The sequence below is a fragment of the Dipodomys merriami genome, unplaced genomic scaffold (genome assembly GCF_024711535.1).
Source record: "Dipodomys merriami isolate MVZ:Mamm:240054 unplaced genomic scaffold, mDipMer1.0.p SCAF_5, whole genome shotgun sequence".
NCBI lineage: Eukaryota > Metazoa > Chordata > Mammalia > Rodentia > Heteromyidae > Dipodomys > Dipodomys merriami.
In genome coordinates this window covers 10,204,277-10,223,189 of record NW_027206068.1, presented here as the reverse complement: position 1 = coordinate 10,223,189, position 18,913 = coordinate 10,204,277, and the positions used below count along the sequence as shown (strand labels likewise).

At 37.4% G+C, this 18,913-nt stretch overlaps 1 protein-coding gene across 1 annotated transcript in view; it reads left to right on the top strand.

Moving 5' to 3' along the window:
- Snx10 (sorting nexin 10) overlaps nt 1-18,013 on the top strand; it is an 82,062-nt gene extending 64,049 nt beyond the window's left edge. The window contains exons 3-7 of the mRNA XM_069996055.1: nt 1,601-1,687; nt 6,043-6,143; nt 6,841-6,939; nt 15,478-15,690; nt 16,142-18,013. Of these exons, the coding sequence (XP_069852156.1) occupies nt 1,601-1,687; nt 6,043-6,143; nt 6,841-6,939; nt 15,478-15,690; nt 16,142-16,223 (582 nt within the window). The 3' untranslated portion in view covers nt 16,224-18,013. The remainder of the gene's footprint in view (nt 1-1,600; nt 1,688-6,042; nt 6,144-6,840; nt 6,940-15,477; nt 15,691-16,141) is intronic.
- Nucleotides 18,014-18,913: the final 900 nt, after the last annotated feature.

The window sequence follows — 18,913 nt, the reverse complement described above, 5'->3', positions numbered from 1 at the left end:
TGCATTCATGTACATGACAGGTGAAAAGCAGGAGTTGAGTGATTAGGTTTGACCTCTGGCTGCCCTTTGCTTGTACTAAGGCACGGAGGTAAGAGATGCCCATAGTTTGGCCTGAAAGCCCTAAACTTAACAAAGAGTTCAGATATTTAAAATCATGTATCTAATTTAATTTAGAATGATTAAGTTACACACTAAAGTTTGTTTTGCCAGATTATACTTGTTTTGCTGTACATGTTTTCATATGTTCACACTAAGCCTGTCTCCTCAAAAATACTTTTTGAAAAGTGTTGTTTTTCTTACCTCATATTCCCTATTCTTATTATCTTAAGAACAAAAATTATTCAGTGTGTATATTTTTATGGTTTATTTAATCCAGTGTATATGTATGTATGTATGTATGTATTTATATATATATTTTTGTCGGTTGTGGGGCTTGAACGCTGGGCTTGGATGCTGTCCCTCAGCTCTTCAGCTCAAGGCGAGAGCTCTACCACTTGAGCTACAGCGCCACTTCCAGTTTTCTAGTGGTTTATTGGAGATAGGAGTCTCATGGTCTTTCCTGCCCGGGCTGGCTTTGAACCGTGATCCTCAGATCTCAGCCTTCTGAGCAGCTAGGATTACAGGTGTGAGCCACCAGTGCCCAGCGTATGTATTTATTTATAACCTCTTTAATTTTGTAACACAAAGATACAAAGATGAAATGATATCATAATAGGAAATATACTTAAAAATAGAAAAGTATTATATAAAAGAAGATGTTCATATTTCTCTTCGTATTCTCATCATGAAAAATCCCTCCTCATACATAATTTCGATTCCTGTTGCTTACTTTTCTTAATATATATGTATATTCATTTTACTTCCTTTGTTTGGCAGTACTGGGGCTGGAACTCAGGGCCTTCCATTGCTAGGCAAGTGTTTTATCACTTGATCCACATTTCTAGTGCTTTTTTTCTTTTAGGTTATTTTCCAAGTAGGGCCTTACGCACGGCTTACTTTTCATATGACCTGTCACCCTTCCTTATTTGTGTTCTAGAAAGGAATCTGCCAGTCAGCGGCAGTAGTTATCATTTAGAGAAACTGAAAGTAAATACCATTATTAAGAATATTGAAGTATTTCTTATGATTAAAACATAGAAATCAATTATTTACAGCACACTTTTTTTTTAAAAAAAGACATTATTCTTTTATGCAAGGGATTTTAGAGTCACATGCCAGGAATATAGTAAGACAAATACATATTTTATAAAACCATAAAAAGAGAGAAGATCTCTAGTAGAAATAGGACTCCAACTCTAGGTAGAGTGTACTGTCCAGCAGTTGTAGAGCACACTTTCTTATTTGTCTTAAGATTGCCTGTGACCCTCTCCATAAGCATGCCCAGCCCAGTTTTGAATTATTTCAACATTCCTTTTGTGGCAAATGTGTTTTCTGGTTTGCTCGTGATGCCTGATTCATTAGCTTTACTTCTTGTTTTCTGATGGGTGACGGCACATTGTCTAAAACACATTTCAACTTGATACTAGTTCAGTCAGCACTCAGCCTTCGCCGCCTTACCTACATTCTAAAGGGTACTTCTTGGTTTATTATGCCCTCACAGGAGTTCGTAAGTGTCTGGGTCCGAGATCCTAGGATTCAGAAGGAGGACTTTTGGCATTCTTATATTGACTATGAGATATGTATCCACGTAAGTATGTATTCAGTAATCAATAGAAATAATTTTGCTTTTAGGTATGCATTTTGTGGGATGGCATGATATACTTAAAATAAAAGTTTTTCTAATTCAAGCAACTGAATTTGAATGATTACATCGAATGCTTAAATTTCAAGTGAAGTATTATGATGCTGCCTAAAATTGAAATTTTACTGATTTGAATCCTCTGCTATACCTTCTTAATATTTTATTTTATTTATTTATTTTTCTGCTTATGTGGTGCTGAGGAATCGAACCCAGGGCCTCATGCATGCAAGGCAAGCGCTCTACCACTGAGCCACCTTCCCAGCTCCCCTTCTTAATATTTTAATGAAAATTTGAATATATCAAAAATTCATGGATAAAGAGTATTTATAGCTCATTAGTGGTATTTCTTTGTGATCCATTCTATTTCCAAATAATATATTACTTGGTAAATCTTAAGTTTTTGTTTTTGTTGGTTATGGGGCCTGAACGCTGGGCCTGGACACAGTACCTTAGCTCTTCAGCTCAAGGCTAGCACCCTACCACTTGAGCCACAGCACCACTTCTGACTTTTTTCTGCTTATGTGGTGCTGGTGCTGAGGAATTGAACCCAGGGCCTCATGCATGCAAGGCAAGCACTCTACCACTGAGCCAACTTTCCAGCCCAAATCTTAAGTTTTGAGAGGATATAGTCTTGTGAAAAGGGATGTGTAATATTTTATATAGAGAGTCTGAAAGTAGGAAATGAATATGTACAGTTAAGTTGCACTAGTCTAGATTTCAAACAGTTAATTAACTTGATGAGTAAGCAGCTGGAAATAATTATTATTATTATTATTTTTTGGTCCGGTTGTGGGGCCTGAACTCTGGGCCTGGGCACTGTCCCTCAGCTCTTCAGTTCAAGGCTAGCGCTCTACCACTTGAGCCACAGCGCCACTTCTGGCTTTTTTCTTTTTGCTTATGTGGTGCTGAGGAATCGAACCCAGGGCCTCAGGCATGCAAGGCAAGCACTCTACCACTGAGCCAACTTCCCAGCCCCATGCAGCTGGAAATTATATGCCTTATTTGGAAATTATATTGTATCATAATATTGATAAAGTTTGTGTGGTCTGTTTCCTGCAGTGATCATCTTGAACTAAGACCAGCCAACTTTTCTGGAAAGGGCAGGTAGTAAATATCTCTAGCTTGGTCCTTGATTTTGAAGCTACTCTCCTTTCCAGTCTCTAGTCTTCTCCTGGCCCAGACAGCATAGTACAAGAAAGTAAAAATTACCCACCATTGCAATAGCTAAATTGTTATCAGTAGACACCCAAACACCACCCATTAAGACCATAAGACTATCATTCTTTTTTCTTTTCTTTTATAACTCCCTAACTTGGAACATAAAGCCAAATAAAAACTCAGAACTGCTTTTTTTTTTTTTTTGCGGGGGGCAGGAGGAGTGGGAGAGGGGAACAATAGTATTGTAGGTTCTTGTCAGGATATGCTCCATATTTTTATTTTGCTTTGTTTTCTTTTCCTACAAGCAGTTCACAACAAGGATGCATTCTGTGTAGGAAAATTAGGAACATATAAGAACAAGCATTTGAAATAAAATGAAATATCTTACGAATTTTTTCTCTCTCACATACCTTATAGGAGGCATGAAATTTAATTACTCTTAGAAAACAAGGAAATAGATGATTGTACAAATGATTCTCTGTGTGATGTGATTTCGGGAATCTCTTATCTGGCTCTACAAATGATGGAGCGTCACAGATATTATTTGGTGTTGTTCTGGTGGTTCTCTGAGCATCTGATAAATGGACAAAGAATCTTCTTGGCTTGGTGGCTAGCAAAGCAAGCTGATTTAGGGGAAATTAATCAGTGAACTCGGCATATTTGATCTTGCTGAGTCTTCCACCTGTTGTCCAATTAAAAGTGAATGTTAAGGGTAGAATTCTCCATGGCCTCTATGAACCATATCCTTGGAGCCTTGCAGGCAGAGAAACTGGGGATTATCTCACTTAAATTAAACTCAAGGGATCTAATGTCAGATGGCCCAGAAATCTCAACATTTACTTGGAATTTTAAACCAGTAGATGATAGAGCTGGGTAGTTACATCCATTCTCTAGAGTCTGCCCTGTGAATGAAAGGCACATGGATGGACCTTACTCTGGTATAACCAGATAGATCTTTCATTTCTGACATCCACAATGACGATGAGTAAGAAATTAAGGAATTTAAATGGACCTAGCCTGTGCCCACAATATCAGGAGTCCCTGCAGTGTCTCCAGTACTCTCTGGGGAAGGGAAATGAGAGAATGCCTGCTCGTTAGGGCACTAATTCTATGTAACACAGCCTGCTAGCTTAGTCCCCCAGGAGCACATTAGGCTGAGCTTGATGAGGTCTTAAATCCATCCACAGAATGCCCATGCTAGGCTCCCTTTAGCATGTTTTGTTGTCTGTATTCAGATCAGGGGCTGTTCTGGAGGTGAGTCTCTTAACCTCTGTACAACCTGAGATTTTTCTAAATCTTATGAAGTTGAAGAATATCGTGAACGGTACCATCTATTTCATAAGAACAGTTTAAACATGTTTAAACAGTTTAAGTGCTGATATGCATTTAAATTCCCTAGGGAACTGCTAAGCTTGTTAACTGGAAGAATAGAATTTTATTTTTTATATTATTTTTAATGTTTGCTTTAAATAGTTGCATGAAGGAGTTTCAATTCCACAAGTCAGATTGTGAGTAAATGCATTTTGATCAAAGTTGCTCCTTCTGACATTCTCACCCATCTCTCCTAATTCCATCCATACCCCCAGGTTGTGTAGTTCAACTTTTATATAATGTACATCAAATATAATGACCCTTCTTTCCTCCATTCATGTGCCCTACCTCTTCTTGCCCTCTTAGTATTATTTTTAGATAGAAATGTTAGTGGCAAATATTTCGTTTCTCCTTTGGCAAAGATTATGAAATACAATTTCATAAAAATATAGATAATAGAGATATCCTTATTTTAAAAAAGTTAAGTGTTATTAAAAAATAAAGTGTTATTATTATAGAGAGGGGTTACAGTTACGTGAATCAGGTAAAGAGTACATTTCTTTTTGGACACTGTTATCCCTTCTCTCTCTCAGTTTTCCCTCCAATGCCACCCACAGTTTGTATAGTAAAATTTCAACATATTTGTCAGTCTCTTGATTTTCCAAAGGAAAATATTTACCTATCTGTTTACCAAAATGAGAGCATGATAGCTTAGCTTATGCTGGGAACTCTGCTAGTGTTTTTTGTTTGTTTGTTTTTTCCAAGTGTATTTATTTCAGAGTAGCTACAAGGAAACAGACAGCTAGCAACTAGTAAGAATATTAATGGGTATTATTTGCCAAGTGCTTGCTGTGGATTCTTATAACGACCTTGTCTTGCCACTCAAGAAACTGAGGTTTGCAGGTGTTGGTGGGTCACACTTATAATCCTAGCTTCTCAGAAGCCTGAGATCTGAGGATTGAGGTTCAAAGCCAGCCCAGGCAGGAGAGTTCATGAGACTCTTATCTCCATTTAACCACCAAAACTCTGGGAGTGGAGCTGTGGCTCAAGTGGTCGAGCACTTGTCTTGAGCACAGAAGCTCAAGTACAGCTCTCAGGCCGAGTTCAACCCTCAGTACTGGCACAAAAAGGAAAGAAAAAAAAGAAACTAAAGTTCAAGTGCTGTGCCCTGGAACAGAGTGGTACTGGAATCTGTCTGTTCATCTGCGTGCCACACAAGGCTACCTTCCACGTCTGGAGAGCAGGAAATGCCATTCTCTAGGTGAGTCATGATTCCAGGATGCCTAGTGCCTGGCATGATCTCTAGGGATGGCATGTCAACATGTAGGCCTCTGGGATGTCTTGTGAAAGGATACAAGGAAGCTGTTTTTAGTCCTCAAAGATGGCTCCAGCTACATGGATGGTGTTAAACATTTCTTTATTATTTTATTTTTATTTTTTTTGAGACAAGACTTACCATTTTCCTGCCTCTGCCCCTCAAATGTTGGTACATGTATGTGTACCATTGCACCCAGCAGGATTGATTATTTATGACTCATCCTTGAAAGCAGTACTTGCTATTAGGAGGGCAGGAGGTCCTCCAGGACGCAAGGTGTGCTTGGGCCATGACTTCTCCAGGGTGTTACTACTCATTCATGTCATCTCAGCTGCCTTCAGGGTTGAGATTTTGGATAGTTACATGAAATAGTTTAGAGTGCTAGTATAAATGTCAACTTAGTTTGGTTGGTTTACATCATAGTAAGAATAAATATTTAGGTCATATTTCAGTTTATAAGTATAAGGAAACTTGTTTTCCCTCAGGTGAGGCCATATTTTTCTATTCTTCCGTACAGACAAATAGTATGTGTTTTACAATGAAAACATCCTGTGTGCGAAGAAGATACAGAGAATTTGTATGGCTGAGGCAAAGACTCCAAAGTAATGCGTTGCTGGTGTAAGTAATTTAAAGAGATTATTGATCCTTTATCTTGATAGTCAATAACTAAAAATTGTTATGCATTAAGAAATACAAGATAGAAAGCATTTTATAGGTCTTCTTCTTCTTCTTCTTCTTCTTCTTCTTCTTCTTCTTCTTCTTCTTTTGGGTCCGGTAGTGGAGCCTGAACTCTGGGCCTGGGCACTGTCCCTCAGTGGGGCCTCAACTCTGGGCCTGGGCACTGTCCCTCAGCTCTTCAGCTCAAGGCTAGCGCTCTACCACTTGAGCCACAGCGCCACTTCCGGCTTTTTTCTTTTTGCTTATGTGGTGCTGAGGAATCGAACCTGGGGCCTCATGCATGCAAGACAAGTGCTCTACCACTGAGCCACCTTCCCAGCCCCTAAGTGTTCTTCTTGATTGCCATTTACCAGTTTAAATTTTATAGATACTGCATCTGAAGTTAAAATTTGTCACTTGATTGCACCTACTTTTATGGATATTGATCATGAAAGACTCCCAATATGTTTAAAGTTGGGGTTTTCTTTAATTGATTTGCATGTACCCTTATTATATGACATACAATAATAAGTTATGTGGAGTAGGTGTGTAATAATTACTGTCATGAAAAATTTGTCTTCACTGTGGGGATTTCTCAAACTAAGGCAACTTGATGTGGTCATTAAAAACTATATGTTCTTTTTTTCTTTTTTATAAGGCAAGTGCCAGAATTGCCATCGAAAAACCTATTTTTCAATATGAACAACCGCCAGCATGTTGATCAGCGTCGTCAGGGTTTGGAAGATTTCCTCAGAAAGTGAGTGTACAGAAACTCTGTGTTCAGACAGAGTGGTCCTGTGGGGAAGGGTATTACTGTCTGAAATGCTAATCGTCCTCTCTCCAGTGAGGCTCACAAATTCATTTCCTGTATTACAGCACCATCTTGTGGCTCACATTATATAGTACGCATCTGGGATGGAGGCTGTTTAGAAGGCAACAATTAAATTGAATTGGAGAAGAAATACATAGTCTCTTAAGATGTAAAGCACAAAGGCATTCCTTTGGGGGTTCAGCTAACAAAAGTAAAATTTCCCAGGAAACAAATGTATTTATTATAAAAGGCATGTCTCCAAAACTGTCTCCATTTATAGTACCATCTTTAAAACTGGCTGCTAATACAACACTTCTGAGCTCTTCTATGTGCGTGGCTTAATTCTTGCCTCGGCTTGCACAGTGGGGCAGGGGGTGGGGGATGGACATTTATATAGGAGTGTTTGGTGGCATTTGAATAATCTTTGAGGGTCTTTTCCAGCATTATTTTGTGACGGTGGGTACTTCCAGTAGAGCTATTTGAATTCAGACCATGAGGATTTCCCTTTGTCTTGTCTTTGGAATGCCAGAATGCCCATCCCCCCAGGAGGCTTGGTGAACACAGGTTTGCACACAGACTCTGAGGGCAGGCTGTTGAGGATTCCAATCCTGGCTCTACCATTAATTAGCTGGAGTTGTAGGCAAGTCTTCCTTGCCTATGCCTGTGTTTTCTCACTTGTAAAATAGGAGTAAGAATAGTGCCTTTGACTCTGAGAGGATTAAATGTATTAATGAACGAAAAGCATAGCAGTGTATAGCATAGAATGTGTCTGTTACTTAATGTCTGAATGTTGGCCATTATTATTTTAATACACTTAGATTTGAACAGCTTTGAGCCTATTTTTCTACTTTTCCATCGTGTAGAGAAGTAAATAGGCTGAGTCTTAGAGGCAGGGTCCTGTCTCCTGAATGTCCATGTTTTTCCCAGTAGTTTCAAGATCTTCAGTCATCTCCTTTTGAGTTCACTAGATAGAGGCTCAGAACTAGCCTGAAATAATATACTGCTTCTCCCCATATGGCTCATAAAGGACTTGGGTATTAAGTGTGCACATGAATATTAATGCTTATTTCTATTAGATTTGCATAGTGCCTTTCCTTTGAAAGGGTCACAGAGATAGGCAGAAAGACTCAGGCTTATAAATTGGAGGACAGGGAGAGGAAAAGAAGCCAGAGGAATAAATAAAGAGACCAGAAGGACTGAATAATGGAGGCAAGTCCTTCAAAAATGTTACAGTGGTATTTTGATTTGGGGTATCACAAGCATGAAAGAACAAAGAGCTGGTTGAATTTTTTCTGCTCTTTCCCTTCAGGGACAGCTCTGACTTGAATTGTTGTCTCTATGGTACCCAGGTGGCTGATGGCCTGGTCCCTTAAGATGTAACTCAAGTTTATACAGTAGCCTCTACTCCAGATGCTGCTCCAAAGAAAGCTGCAGCCTGGTCACTATTATGGGGGAGAGGGCAGGGGCAGCTGAATCCTTGTTCCCAGCCAGCACTGGGGAGCTGCTATGGAGAAAGCGCTTCATGTGACATTAAAAGGCAGTAACTGTATTAGTGTGTTAATATCACTAGTTAAGTATAGGCCATGTGTTTTTGTTAAGACATCACTTCATTATTTTGAACAGAATCTCTTTATCCACAGTTGATCTACCAGTATTAAACCCCAGTAAGGGTCCTGTGGCCCCCAGAGATTATGCTTGTGCAAGTTATTTTTGTGCTTTCTTTTTTGGCTGTTGCTGGCTGTTTGATGCAGATGTTGTAGTGGTTTAGGAGCTCAAGTTGCTGGGGTCTGGATCTTCCATTAGTCCTGGCTCTTCATTTTTTTCCTAGGCACACAACCTTGGAACAGTCATCTGATTCTTTTGGGTCTCAGATCTACTTTGGCTTTTTGAGAAGTAGGCTAATATCCCTTACACATAGCCAACATCATTGGGGTTATATTGATCAGATGGTTGCTCAAAAAGGACTCTGAAAGCCATGTGAGCATTCTTCAATCAGTAGATATTTATTCAGTGAGTACTCTGGGTCAGGCTTTGTGCCAGGCAAGTCTATATTTTCTCAAAGCTTTCATTCCAGTGTAGAAGACTGTGTCCTTATCAGAGCTGTGGGTAAAGTCCTTAAAATCAGATCTGGATTGTCATGTAGGAGTCCAGTCATGGAGCAGACGAGCAACTCTCTTGTCATGTTGTTACTTATCTCAAAACTAATTTGTTTCATGTTAAAAAAAAAAAAAAAAGCTGATACTTCTCTGTGGCTTGAACCTGAAGGAAAGAAGGATTCTAATGCCACCCAGTTAGTTCCAGGCCTGATAACTTCTGAGCCCCTCCTTTTGGTGTCTCTGATGTCCATGAACAGCTCTCTGGATCTTTGTCAGTTTGTGTATAAGTAGCATCGTGCATGGTTTGACCCCTGGAAGCCCCTTCCCTGCACCCTGCCCAAGCCATGTAGGGAAACTGGACATCATAATGCAATTCAGCACTGTGCCTGACCTCACCTTGAGTCCTTTGAGGTAATTGGTTACCCGCTCAGGAGGGCCATGAATCAGTAGCTTGTATTGCATTAATACTGCAATGCGCTTGCGTTATAGATATCAGCATATTTTTTAAATCTATTTTTAATGTAAGTTGGGAAGTTGTGAATTTGAGAACTACAAATGTTCAAACTCTGTAAAAACCAAAACATCTCTTTGTATCTACCTGTATATAGAAGATTAAAACTACTAATTTTTTCACTTTAAGATCATTGGTGAAATAATACATTATTTAATATAAGCCAAGTACAGACTCAGGTTGATCTTTTTCTTTCTTTCTTTCTTTCTTTTTTTTTTTTTTTTTTGCCAGTCCTGGGCTTGACCTCAGGGCCTGTCCCTGAGTTTATTTTGCTCAAGGCTAGCATTCTACCACTTGAGCCACAGTGCTACTTTCAGCTTTTTCTGTTTATGTGGTACTGAGGAATCAAACCCAGGGCTTCAGGAATGCTAGGCAAGCACTCTACCACTAAGCCTCATTCCTAGCTCCTCAGGGTGATCTTTATAGAGGAATGAGAAAGTTGTTTCTTTGATTAGGTGTCAAACAAGAATATACTGTTTATTGAACATTAGCTAGGTTTGGTATTTTACATGTCTTATCTCAATACTTCAAGGCACTTAGGAATTGGGTAATTTTATAGGTAAATTATAAGAAAAGAGGTTTTATACTTACTATATTACATTTGTTGTAAGTCTTGGCAAGCGTATGATTAGCGGAACTCTTAATTGCTGGGGAAATTTGGTCAGTATGGTTGTGAGCTTTTTCAGATATATTTATTTCTCCTCAATTTTGACTGTTATCTTTCTTTTATATTCTTTCTCCTAATTGCAATTGAAAGCAATTGTACTAGTTATGGAAAAGGAAAGTTATAAACTAAAATTACAAACTCTGTTCCTAAGTCTCAACAGTATATTAGAATTCCTACTAATTTTTTAGGTTTATTTTATATGATTAATAGGAACTGGCTTTCTTTCTTTACTGAATAAAGCCCATTGCTACAACTGTATTCATCCTAAAAATTGAACTTTTATATTTGGTTTATATCCATAGAGTTAGTCCTTGCCTCTCTCATTCCTTCCTCCTTCCCTCCTTCTCTCCTTTTTCCTGCCTTTCCTCCTTCCCTCATTCTTCCCTGTCAAAGACTACCAATGAAAATACTACAGCTAGTTTTAAACACACACACACACACACACACACACACACACACACACACACACACACACACACACACACACACACACACACAATTTTTATAAATCTTTGTGTTCAATAGAGGGCACCATAGCACAGACCATGAATATTCTTTGATAAAAATTTGTAGGTTATTTCTTTAGTTTTTTTTTAATGGTAAGAGGTAAACAGCCTGTTAAAAATTTTAACAAGGTTAATTTTCTCCTACATCAAGCTACGAACCTTTCACATACAACACAGATGTGTGTAGATATCATTATATTGGTTTCAGTAGACTTAAGACATCCTTAGGATTAAATGATTTTTGTGTAGCTGTATATTGTTCTGGATTGAGTCACTATATAATATACCTAATAAAATCATGTTGAGGAAACCCAGATTTTCAACGGGGTCCACTTCAGGGAGAAAGCAGATCCTGGTTTGTTTAGTTTGAAATTGTTACAAGAAAGGAGTAATTTCTGACTCGAGTCATAAATATCTCTTTAGATATTTCTTTAAAATTCTGGAGGCAGTTTTTGGTTTCTCTTATAAAAGCTTGAAAATCATATACATTTATTTTTATAGAGGCTTCTAACAATGAGATTTTATTGACTGTTTTATAAGGTACTCTTTATATTAAGTTTGAAGTTGATTTTCTGCTATTAGATTTGTTTATGGAAAATGTGGTACAAATATGACTGAGGGAAAAATCAGGTTTCCTCTTTTAACGGTGTAGTCACCATGCTTTCCCGGAGACAGTAAACCAAGTATAACTTTAGCTAAATGAACTAGTCATGCTCTCTGAACAAGATGGGAAAATGCTCCCTGTGTTAAATTTACAGCAAAACATCTAACTGCAAAGTAAAAAGCATGAATACATTTTAAGATATTTTTACTTGTTAAAAATATATCTAGGGGCTGGGAAGGTGGCTCAGTGGTACAGCACTTGCCTTGCATGCGCGAGGCCCTGGGTTCGATTCCTCAGCACCACATAAGAAAAAAGCCGGAAGTGGCGCTGTGGCTCAAGTGGCAGCGTGCTAGCCTTGAGCTAAAGAACTGAGGGACAGTGCCCAGGCCCAGAGTTCAGGCCCCACGACCCGATCCAAAAAAAAAAAAAAAAAAAAAAAACTGTGATAAAAATATATCTAGCCAGGCTCTGGTGGCTCATACCTGTGATCCTAGCTACAAGGAGGCTGAGATCTGAGGATTGAGATTCTAAGCTGGCCTGGGCCGGAAATGTCTGTGAGACTCTTAAATTAACATTAAAGAGCCAGAAGTAGAGCTATGGCTCAAGTGGTAGAGCACTATTCTTAAGCCTAGAAGCTCAGGGACTAGACCTTGAGTTCAAGCCCCAGGACTGGCACAAAACAAACAGACAAACTTGCTTAGTCATCCAGACAGAGGAGATCTTCTTCCCAGCAGACACCCTAGTTTTGAACTCTGGACCTATAGGAGTGTTTTTTTTTTTTTTTTTTTGGTCCGGTCGTGGGCCTGAACTCTGGGCCTGGGCGCTATCCCTCAGCTCTTTACTTCAAGGCTAGCGCTCTACCACTTGAGCCACAGCACCACTTCCGGCTTTTTTTTTCCTGCTTATGTGATGCTGAGGAATTGAACCCAGGGCCTCATCACATGCAAGGCAAACTCTCTACCACTGAGCCACCTTCCCAGCCCAGGAGTGTTTATTTCTACTTCCTCCTCCATGGTAAGCTAAGTCAGTCAGCTCCCTTTTTTTTCCTATGTGTCCTCCAGGTGGCAGTATTAAGCAGAAAAACGCCTGGAAATAATGATTCTAATGTACGGTAAAATTGGAAATTGAATTATAGCTCAAGAAAAAGGACAGTAGCCTTGAGGTCCCAAGCAACCTGGACTCTGATCACTTTTGTTTTCTATACACATGTTTTAGGTTTCTAGCAAGTTAATCACAGTGTGTTAGCAGTTCAAGGCTCAGTAGAATTGTTCTCGACATGAAATAAAGCTAAAATGAATTTGTGTCCAATATCATTGGCATTAGTGCTCATTACTTTTGTGGTGTAATGCCTCAAACCATCTAAAATCAATTTTAAAGATTAACCATTATTTTATAAAGAAAATAAAACACATTTCCAACAGAAACAAAGTAGTGAGTATAATCCTGCACACAGTTACTTTGTCCAGGGGCTGGCAGGAAACTACTGTCAGGAGGCCACAGGAAGTGCTTTGCTCAAACTTCAATAAGTCTAAGTTCATGTCAGTGGCATCTTGCTACATAATTCTTCCCTCATTTGAAGTATTTAGAATAAGAATGGCAAACTTTCTGTCCATGTGGGAAATAAATAGAGTGGTGAGAGGGATTTACTAGTTGGCTACTTGTACTTGGTAAATGACACTTAATCATATGACATGCTTATCTTTTGAAAAACTTAGGGCAGAAGACACACAGATAGCAAGTTTTTAACTGCTATGCTTCAGATTTTTTCCTTTTAAAAAGCAAGCACAAAGATTTTTGTTTTCCTTTTTGCCTTGCCCTTTAGTAAAGAATATCATCCCAAACTATATGGAAGTGAAACAAAAGGGGGTGACTAGGTTTTAGTTTTGAAGTGTACATAGATATTTTCCTTCCTGAAAAAGTAAATCTTTAATTTGACTTACTTGGTATTTTAGTGATCTTGGAGTTCAACTAAATTGATACTAATGGCCAGAAGAGAATTATATTTCTAATTACGTGTTTAAACCTGCAAAATATAATGTGAGGCTCATTTGGTTTGAAATACATGACCTATTTTTCAAACATCTCCATACCAAAAGACAAAAATAAATTAAGAAAAAAACCCACATTAGGCAAAATTACATTTAGGTTTTAGCGTTCCAGTTTTATTTTCTACTTTTATTCATAATGTCTCCTCTCCTAAGTATTGAACTGCTAACAGAGACCACATTACCCTATGCCAAAATCCTTGCTAAAAAGATTAAAATTTTTTAAAATAATTTTTTATTGAGATTAAGTGATCACATAAATTTCACAGTATTGTGGGATAGTGATACTTTAAAGTCACAAACACATTCCAACCTTCACAAGGCAAATTTTCATTATCATCATCTATAAAGTTTGTGAATTCTGTGAACTTTGACAATACAACTATTTCTTCTACCTTGGGTGATATGTACATTAAAAGTTTTTATTTAAGTGTAAGAGTATACTTTGCATTGTGTTCCTATTTTAAGACAAGCATTTCAGAAACACATTCACTGATCGTATGAATTGAGTAGGTATAAATTTTGCTATAGAACTTTTTTTTTTTTTTTTTTTTTTTTGCCAGTCCTGGGGATGGAGCTCAGGACTAGATTGCTGATCCTGACCATTTTTGTTAAAGCCTCACAGTAGAGCCACAGCTCTACTTCTGGTGTTTTGGTAGTTAATTGGAGATAAAAATATCACAGACTTTTCTTCGAGGCTGGCTTTGAACCATGATTCTCAGCTGTCAGCCTGAGTATTATCCACCAGTACCCAGCTACAAGGTAGTTTTAATCCTTCATGTAGTTATGTTGCATTACTTGAAACTTATATTCTTACCTAAACTGTAATCTTTCATGTAGGAAGTCCAGTATGTAATTATCACAAGATTATCATATTTTAGTTATATTCAGTTTTATTTGGTTGGTTGTTTTGACAATGTAGAGATTCAGAGCCACTAAAGAATATCTTTTTTTGGGGGGGGGAGTTGGTCTATGGTCTGGACACTGTCCCTGAGCTTCTTTTGCTCAAGGCTAGCACTCTACCTCTTGAGCCACATTGCTACTTCCAGCTTTTTCTGTTTATGCGTTACTGAGGAATTGAATCCAGGACTTCATGCATGCTAGGCAAGCACTCTACCACCAAGCCACATTCCCAGCTCTGAAGAATTTTTTTTTTAAGATAAAGTCTCAGTATGTAGCCCAGGTTTGCTTTAAACTTTGTGATCTTCATCAACCTCCTGAATGCTGAAACTACATGTGTTCACCATCTTGTCTGACTTGTGGAAAAATTTCTAGTGAACTTTAAGTATCAAAAAAAAAAAAAAAAAGCCAGGGGCTGGGAAGGTGGCTCAGTGGTAGAGCGCTTGCCTTGCATGCCTGAGGCCCTGGGTTCGATTCCTCAGCACCACATTAGCAAAAAGAAAAAAGCCGGAAGTGGCGCTATGGCTCAAGTGGTAGAGCGCTAGCCTTGAGCTGAAGAGTTGAGGGACAGCGCCCAAGCCCAGAGTTCAGGCCCACGACCGGACCCCAAAAAAAAAAAAAAAAAGCCACCTCTCCAATGAGCCCTTATAAACATACACTTATGTACATAAACATATATATAAAGTGGTATAAAATTTTAAAGTGTAAAACATACTAAGAAGTATATTGACTTTTTCATATACTTTTTAGTAGTAGTTGAATGTTTCATGACTGCCTATCCAATAAAGATTGGTGAATTGACATGCCATTGGCAGTACATTTTTTAAAGAATAAATTTCTGTGACTGTATAAGCAAAATATTTCCATAATTAATCCACATGGTCATAGCAGATGGTTAAATGGAAGAAATGTCCTTGAAGTTATTCTTTTAACAGATGTTCTTAACTATTAGCTTCATGTTTTTACTCACCTAAATTTCCAAATAATTGAATAAAAGTTAACATATGCTTTCCTCCCTTTAATGGGCAGAGCCCATCATCAACACTAAACTTTAGCACCATAGAAAAATTAACTTCAGTGGTACAATGCTAAGGGGTCTCTGTAGTATCTTCCCAGCCCTGTTCAATGGTTATTTCTCCTTTCTGTCTTTCCCAGAGTCCTGCAGAATGCACTTCTACTCTCAGACAGCAGCCTCCACCTCTTCCTGCAGAGTCACCTGAACTCCGAGGACATCGAAGCGTGTGTCTCTGGGCAGACCAAGTACTCAGTAGAAGAAGCAATTCACAAGTTTGCCTTGATGAATAGACGCTTCCCCGAAGAAGACGAAGAAGGGAAAAAAGAAAATGATATAGATTATGATTCAGAAAGGTATTTCCTTGCGTTTTGATTTAATGTATACATATTTATAGAACACACAACGCACATGTGCACACACAGATATATACACACTCTGCTTTTTTGTTGATGTAATACTAAGATAATGAAAAAATTAATTGACTGAGATTTTATTGAGCTGTGACAGCTCATCATAGTAGTCTTCACACACACCTCCGCACTGAATTAATGAATGCAGTAGAAATTCAATTATCTGCATTCTGATTATGTGACTTTCATTTAGTCAGACTTGAATTATTCGCGTTTAAATTATCTAGCTAAAAAAATATCCAACTGCACTCCAAATGGCTAATTAAAAGTCCAAATTTCCTGTCTTTCTTTGTGACTGGAGATAATTAAAGTTCTCCTCTGTTACTCAGGCTTTGAGTGTGTTGTGAAAACCAATTTCCTCTTTTTATTATTTTCCCCCTCTCTTCTTTTCCAGTTCATCCTCTGGGCTTGGACACAGCAGTGATGACAGCAGTTCACAAGGATGTAAAATAAGTACAGCGCCACAGGAATCCTGAAAAATAATTCTAAAGGCATTACCTTAGGAATAGCAAATTGTGTCCAGTCCATAGAGAAGAGAGCTTGCTTGTAATAAATCCTTACCTAAAGCTCACTGTCACGATACTAGGTATTTAAATTCTTAAAGACAGTGGGTGGTTCGTTTAGTAATGGTATGTATTTTTATGTTGTCTAATGTTAGCCATGCTTCTGTTCAAAGCAAAAGAAAAAAATTGTGAATGCCATACAGTCCTTATTGCCCAGTGTTACTGGTAAAGAAGATCCTGCCTTCAACGCAACTGATTTGTATGTTTGGAAAAAAAAAACCCAACTTAGTTGATTTTTATTGAATCTTAAAAGAGAAGTAAGATAGCATTTGAAACCCAAATAGAGCAAAGGGGCAATTCTTGTGAATGCAGTGTATGTGACGTTGGCTACTGCAAAGGGGACAGTGTAGAGCAACCTGCCCCTCAGACAGGTGGCTGCTACTCTGTGGCTACCTCCCCTGCACTGGCAAAAACACTTTGCTTTTGCGCGTTTAACTGAACTATTTAAGAGTATTTAACCTTTCCAGTATTCTATTTCACACTTAGATGGAAAAATGTATCTTAAGATTAGGCTATATTAAAAATAATGTTTACATCTTAAGAAAAAAAGGCAGAAATAGTGCTAGTAATTTTATTTAGTATTGTAATATGTAGACTCAGAAGTAGATTTTCATTGTCTAAAACCCACTTAAATATGGTTTTTGACAACCAGTCATGTGTTTTCATTATCATTGGGTAATTAGAATTATAGCTTAATGACTTATTTTCTGACCAAATGTGTATAATTTTTTAAAATTACTCAACAACTTTCATCAACACTAGTAGCTACTTACTTACTACTTGTGTTTTTAAATCACAAGGACCTTAAAAATTAATATGTTTAATTTTAACTAAGAAGTATTCCCCATATTTTGGAAAGGATGTCAACTTGCTACTTTCTGAATTTATTCTGCACTTTTTGGAGCCCCTTCATTGTATGTATCTACCTTGAGATGGCTATAATTTCAACAAAATGCCTTTTCTTAGTGGTCCAAAGATAAGATGTTTTAGATAAACTACTTTGAACTTCAAATTACAGAAGTTTTGTTTTCTCCACTTGAATGGTACAGAATACTGTGTGAAAAAAACAGGAAGATACTTTCATATAACTTGGCTAACTTGTTGCTTTGATTAAATATTACCCAGTCTCACTGGCTGCTGCAGCAAAAGAAAAAAAAATCCATTTCATTTTATTTTAACTAGGAGCTGAAAAGTTACTGTATTATTAAAAACTCCAAGATGATAGTTTCAAAGAACTAACTAAAGAAAAAAAAAAGGCTAGGAAACTGAAAACTAATAGAAGTAATTAAATGAGCAGGAAGATGATTTCTTTAAAAAAAAAAGGTTTAGTCTAAAACATTAAACTTTTATAAATATTTTGATTTAATGTGTCTTAGGCCCTTTTATTTTATCCTCAGAGACTCATTATTTTAATACAGGAAGAAAGCTTTTGCAGTCCTTATTATCCTGTTGACACATAGGGCTGGCCATCTGGGCATTTCCCAGCAGCTCCCACTCCTGAGCAGTGTGTTTGAATTCATAGTATTTCTGTTCTACAGCAATTTTGAAAAGCATACACTATGCCACTGTCATGCTATTTTTAGATAGTGTTACATAGCCATCAAAATTAGTATGAAATAATGCTCAATATTCACTGTGTAAAACTTCATGAGATCATTTGTTTTCACATTAAACATGAAAAAAAATCAATTTTGTTGGATCACTTATTTTACATAAGAATATTTCTCTTCAGTGTGTTTTTGGCTTATTGGTAGCTATTTTAAAAAAGATCTTTGCTAAAACTTGATGTAACATTTGTTTCAGCTGTCCATATTTGCACTAGCTTCATAAAACAGATTTCTTGCAGCTGAGATAGATGAACTTCAGTTCTCAGTAGTATGCTTTCTTTGTCTATTCTTTTCTTCTAGCATTTAAAAATGATTTATTTAGGAAAAGAAAATAGCTACTTATGCAACTAAACTAAATAAGACTGAGTTTTTATAATAATGTGAATTAAATAATTTCAATACTGAATGTTTTATGATTTACATTCAGGAAAACTGTCCTATTTAATTTTGAAAAGATAGATTCTTCACCTCTGAAGTGTGCTTGGATCCTTTGTTCTAAAACTGATTTTATATATAGACAAAGGTGTCAAAATGAAAGTCAACACCTGTTACTTAAGGTTTCTCAGTTGGCAGAAAGTAATGTAATGCTAGTTAAAATTTTGTTTTAAAAAAAACCTGCTAGAGAAAACACTAATGTTTTATTGTGAAGTTAGATATTAGGAAGTAAGAACTTTTCAAGCATAGATCACACTTTATTGTCTTAATTAAATATAAGCAATTGGTATGCAATGTAGGAAACTAAAAGGATAAGATATCTTTTATATGTCAGTGAAGGATTTAAGCAAGTTCATTTAGTTTAGCCACAATTACTTTAGTCCAACAGTGGTGAATTGGATATTGTTTTGAACTCAGTTTATATTTTCTTGGTGCCTTACGCATTAGCATTACTGAGCTCGTGTGGTACAAAGAGGGTTTTCAGTGTTGGAGCTGTGGGGGAAAAGCTTGGAAAAAGACCTGTAAAATTCTAAGACTAGAATAAGGAAAGCTGGTTCTAGT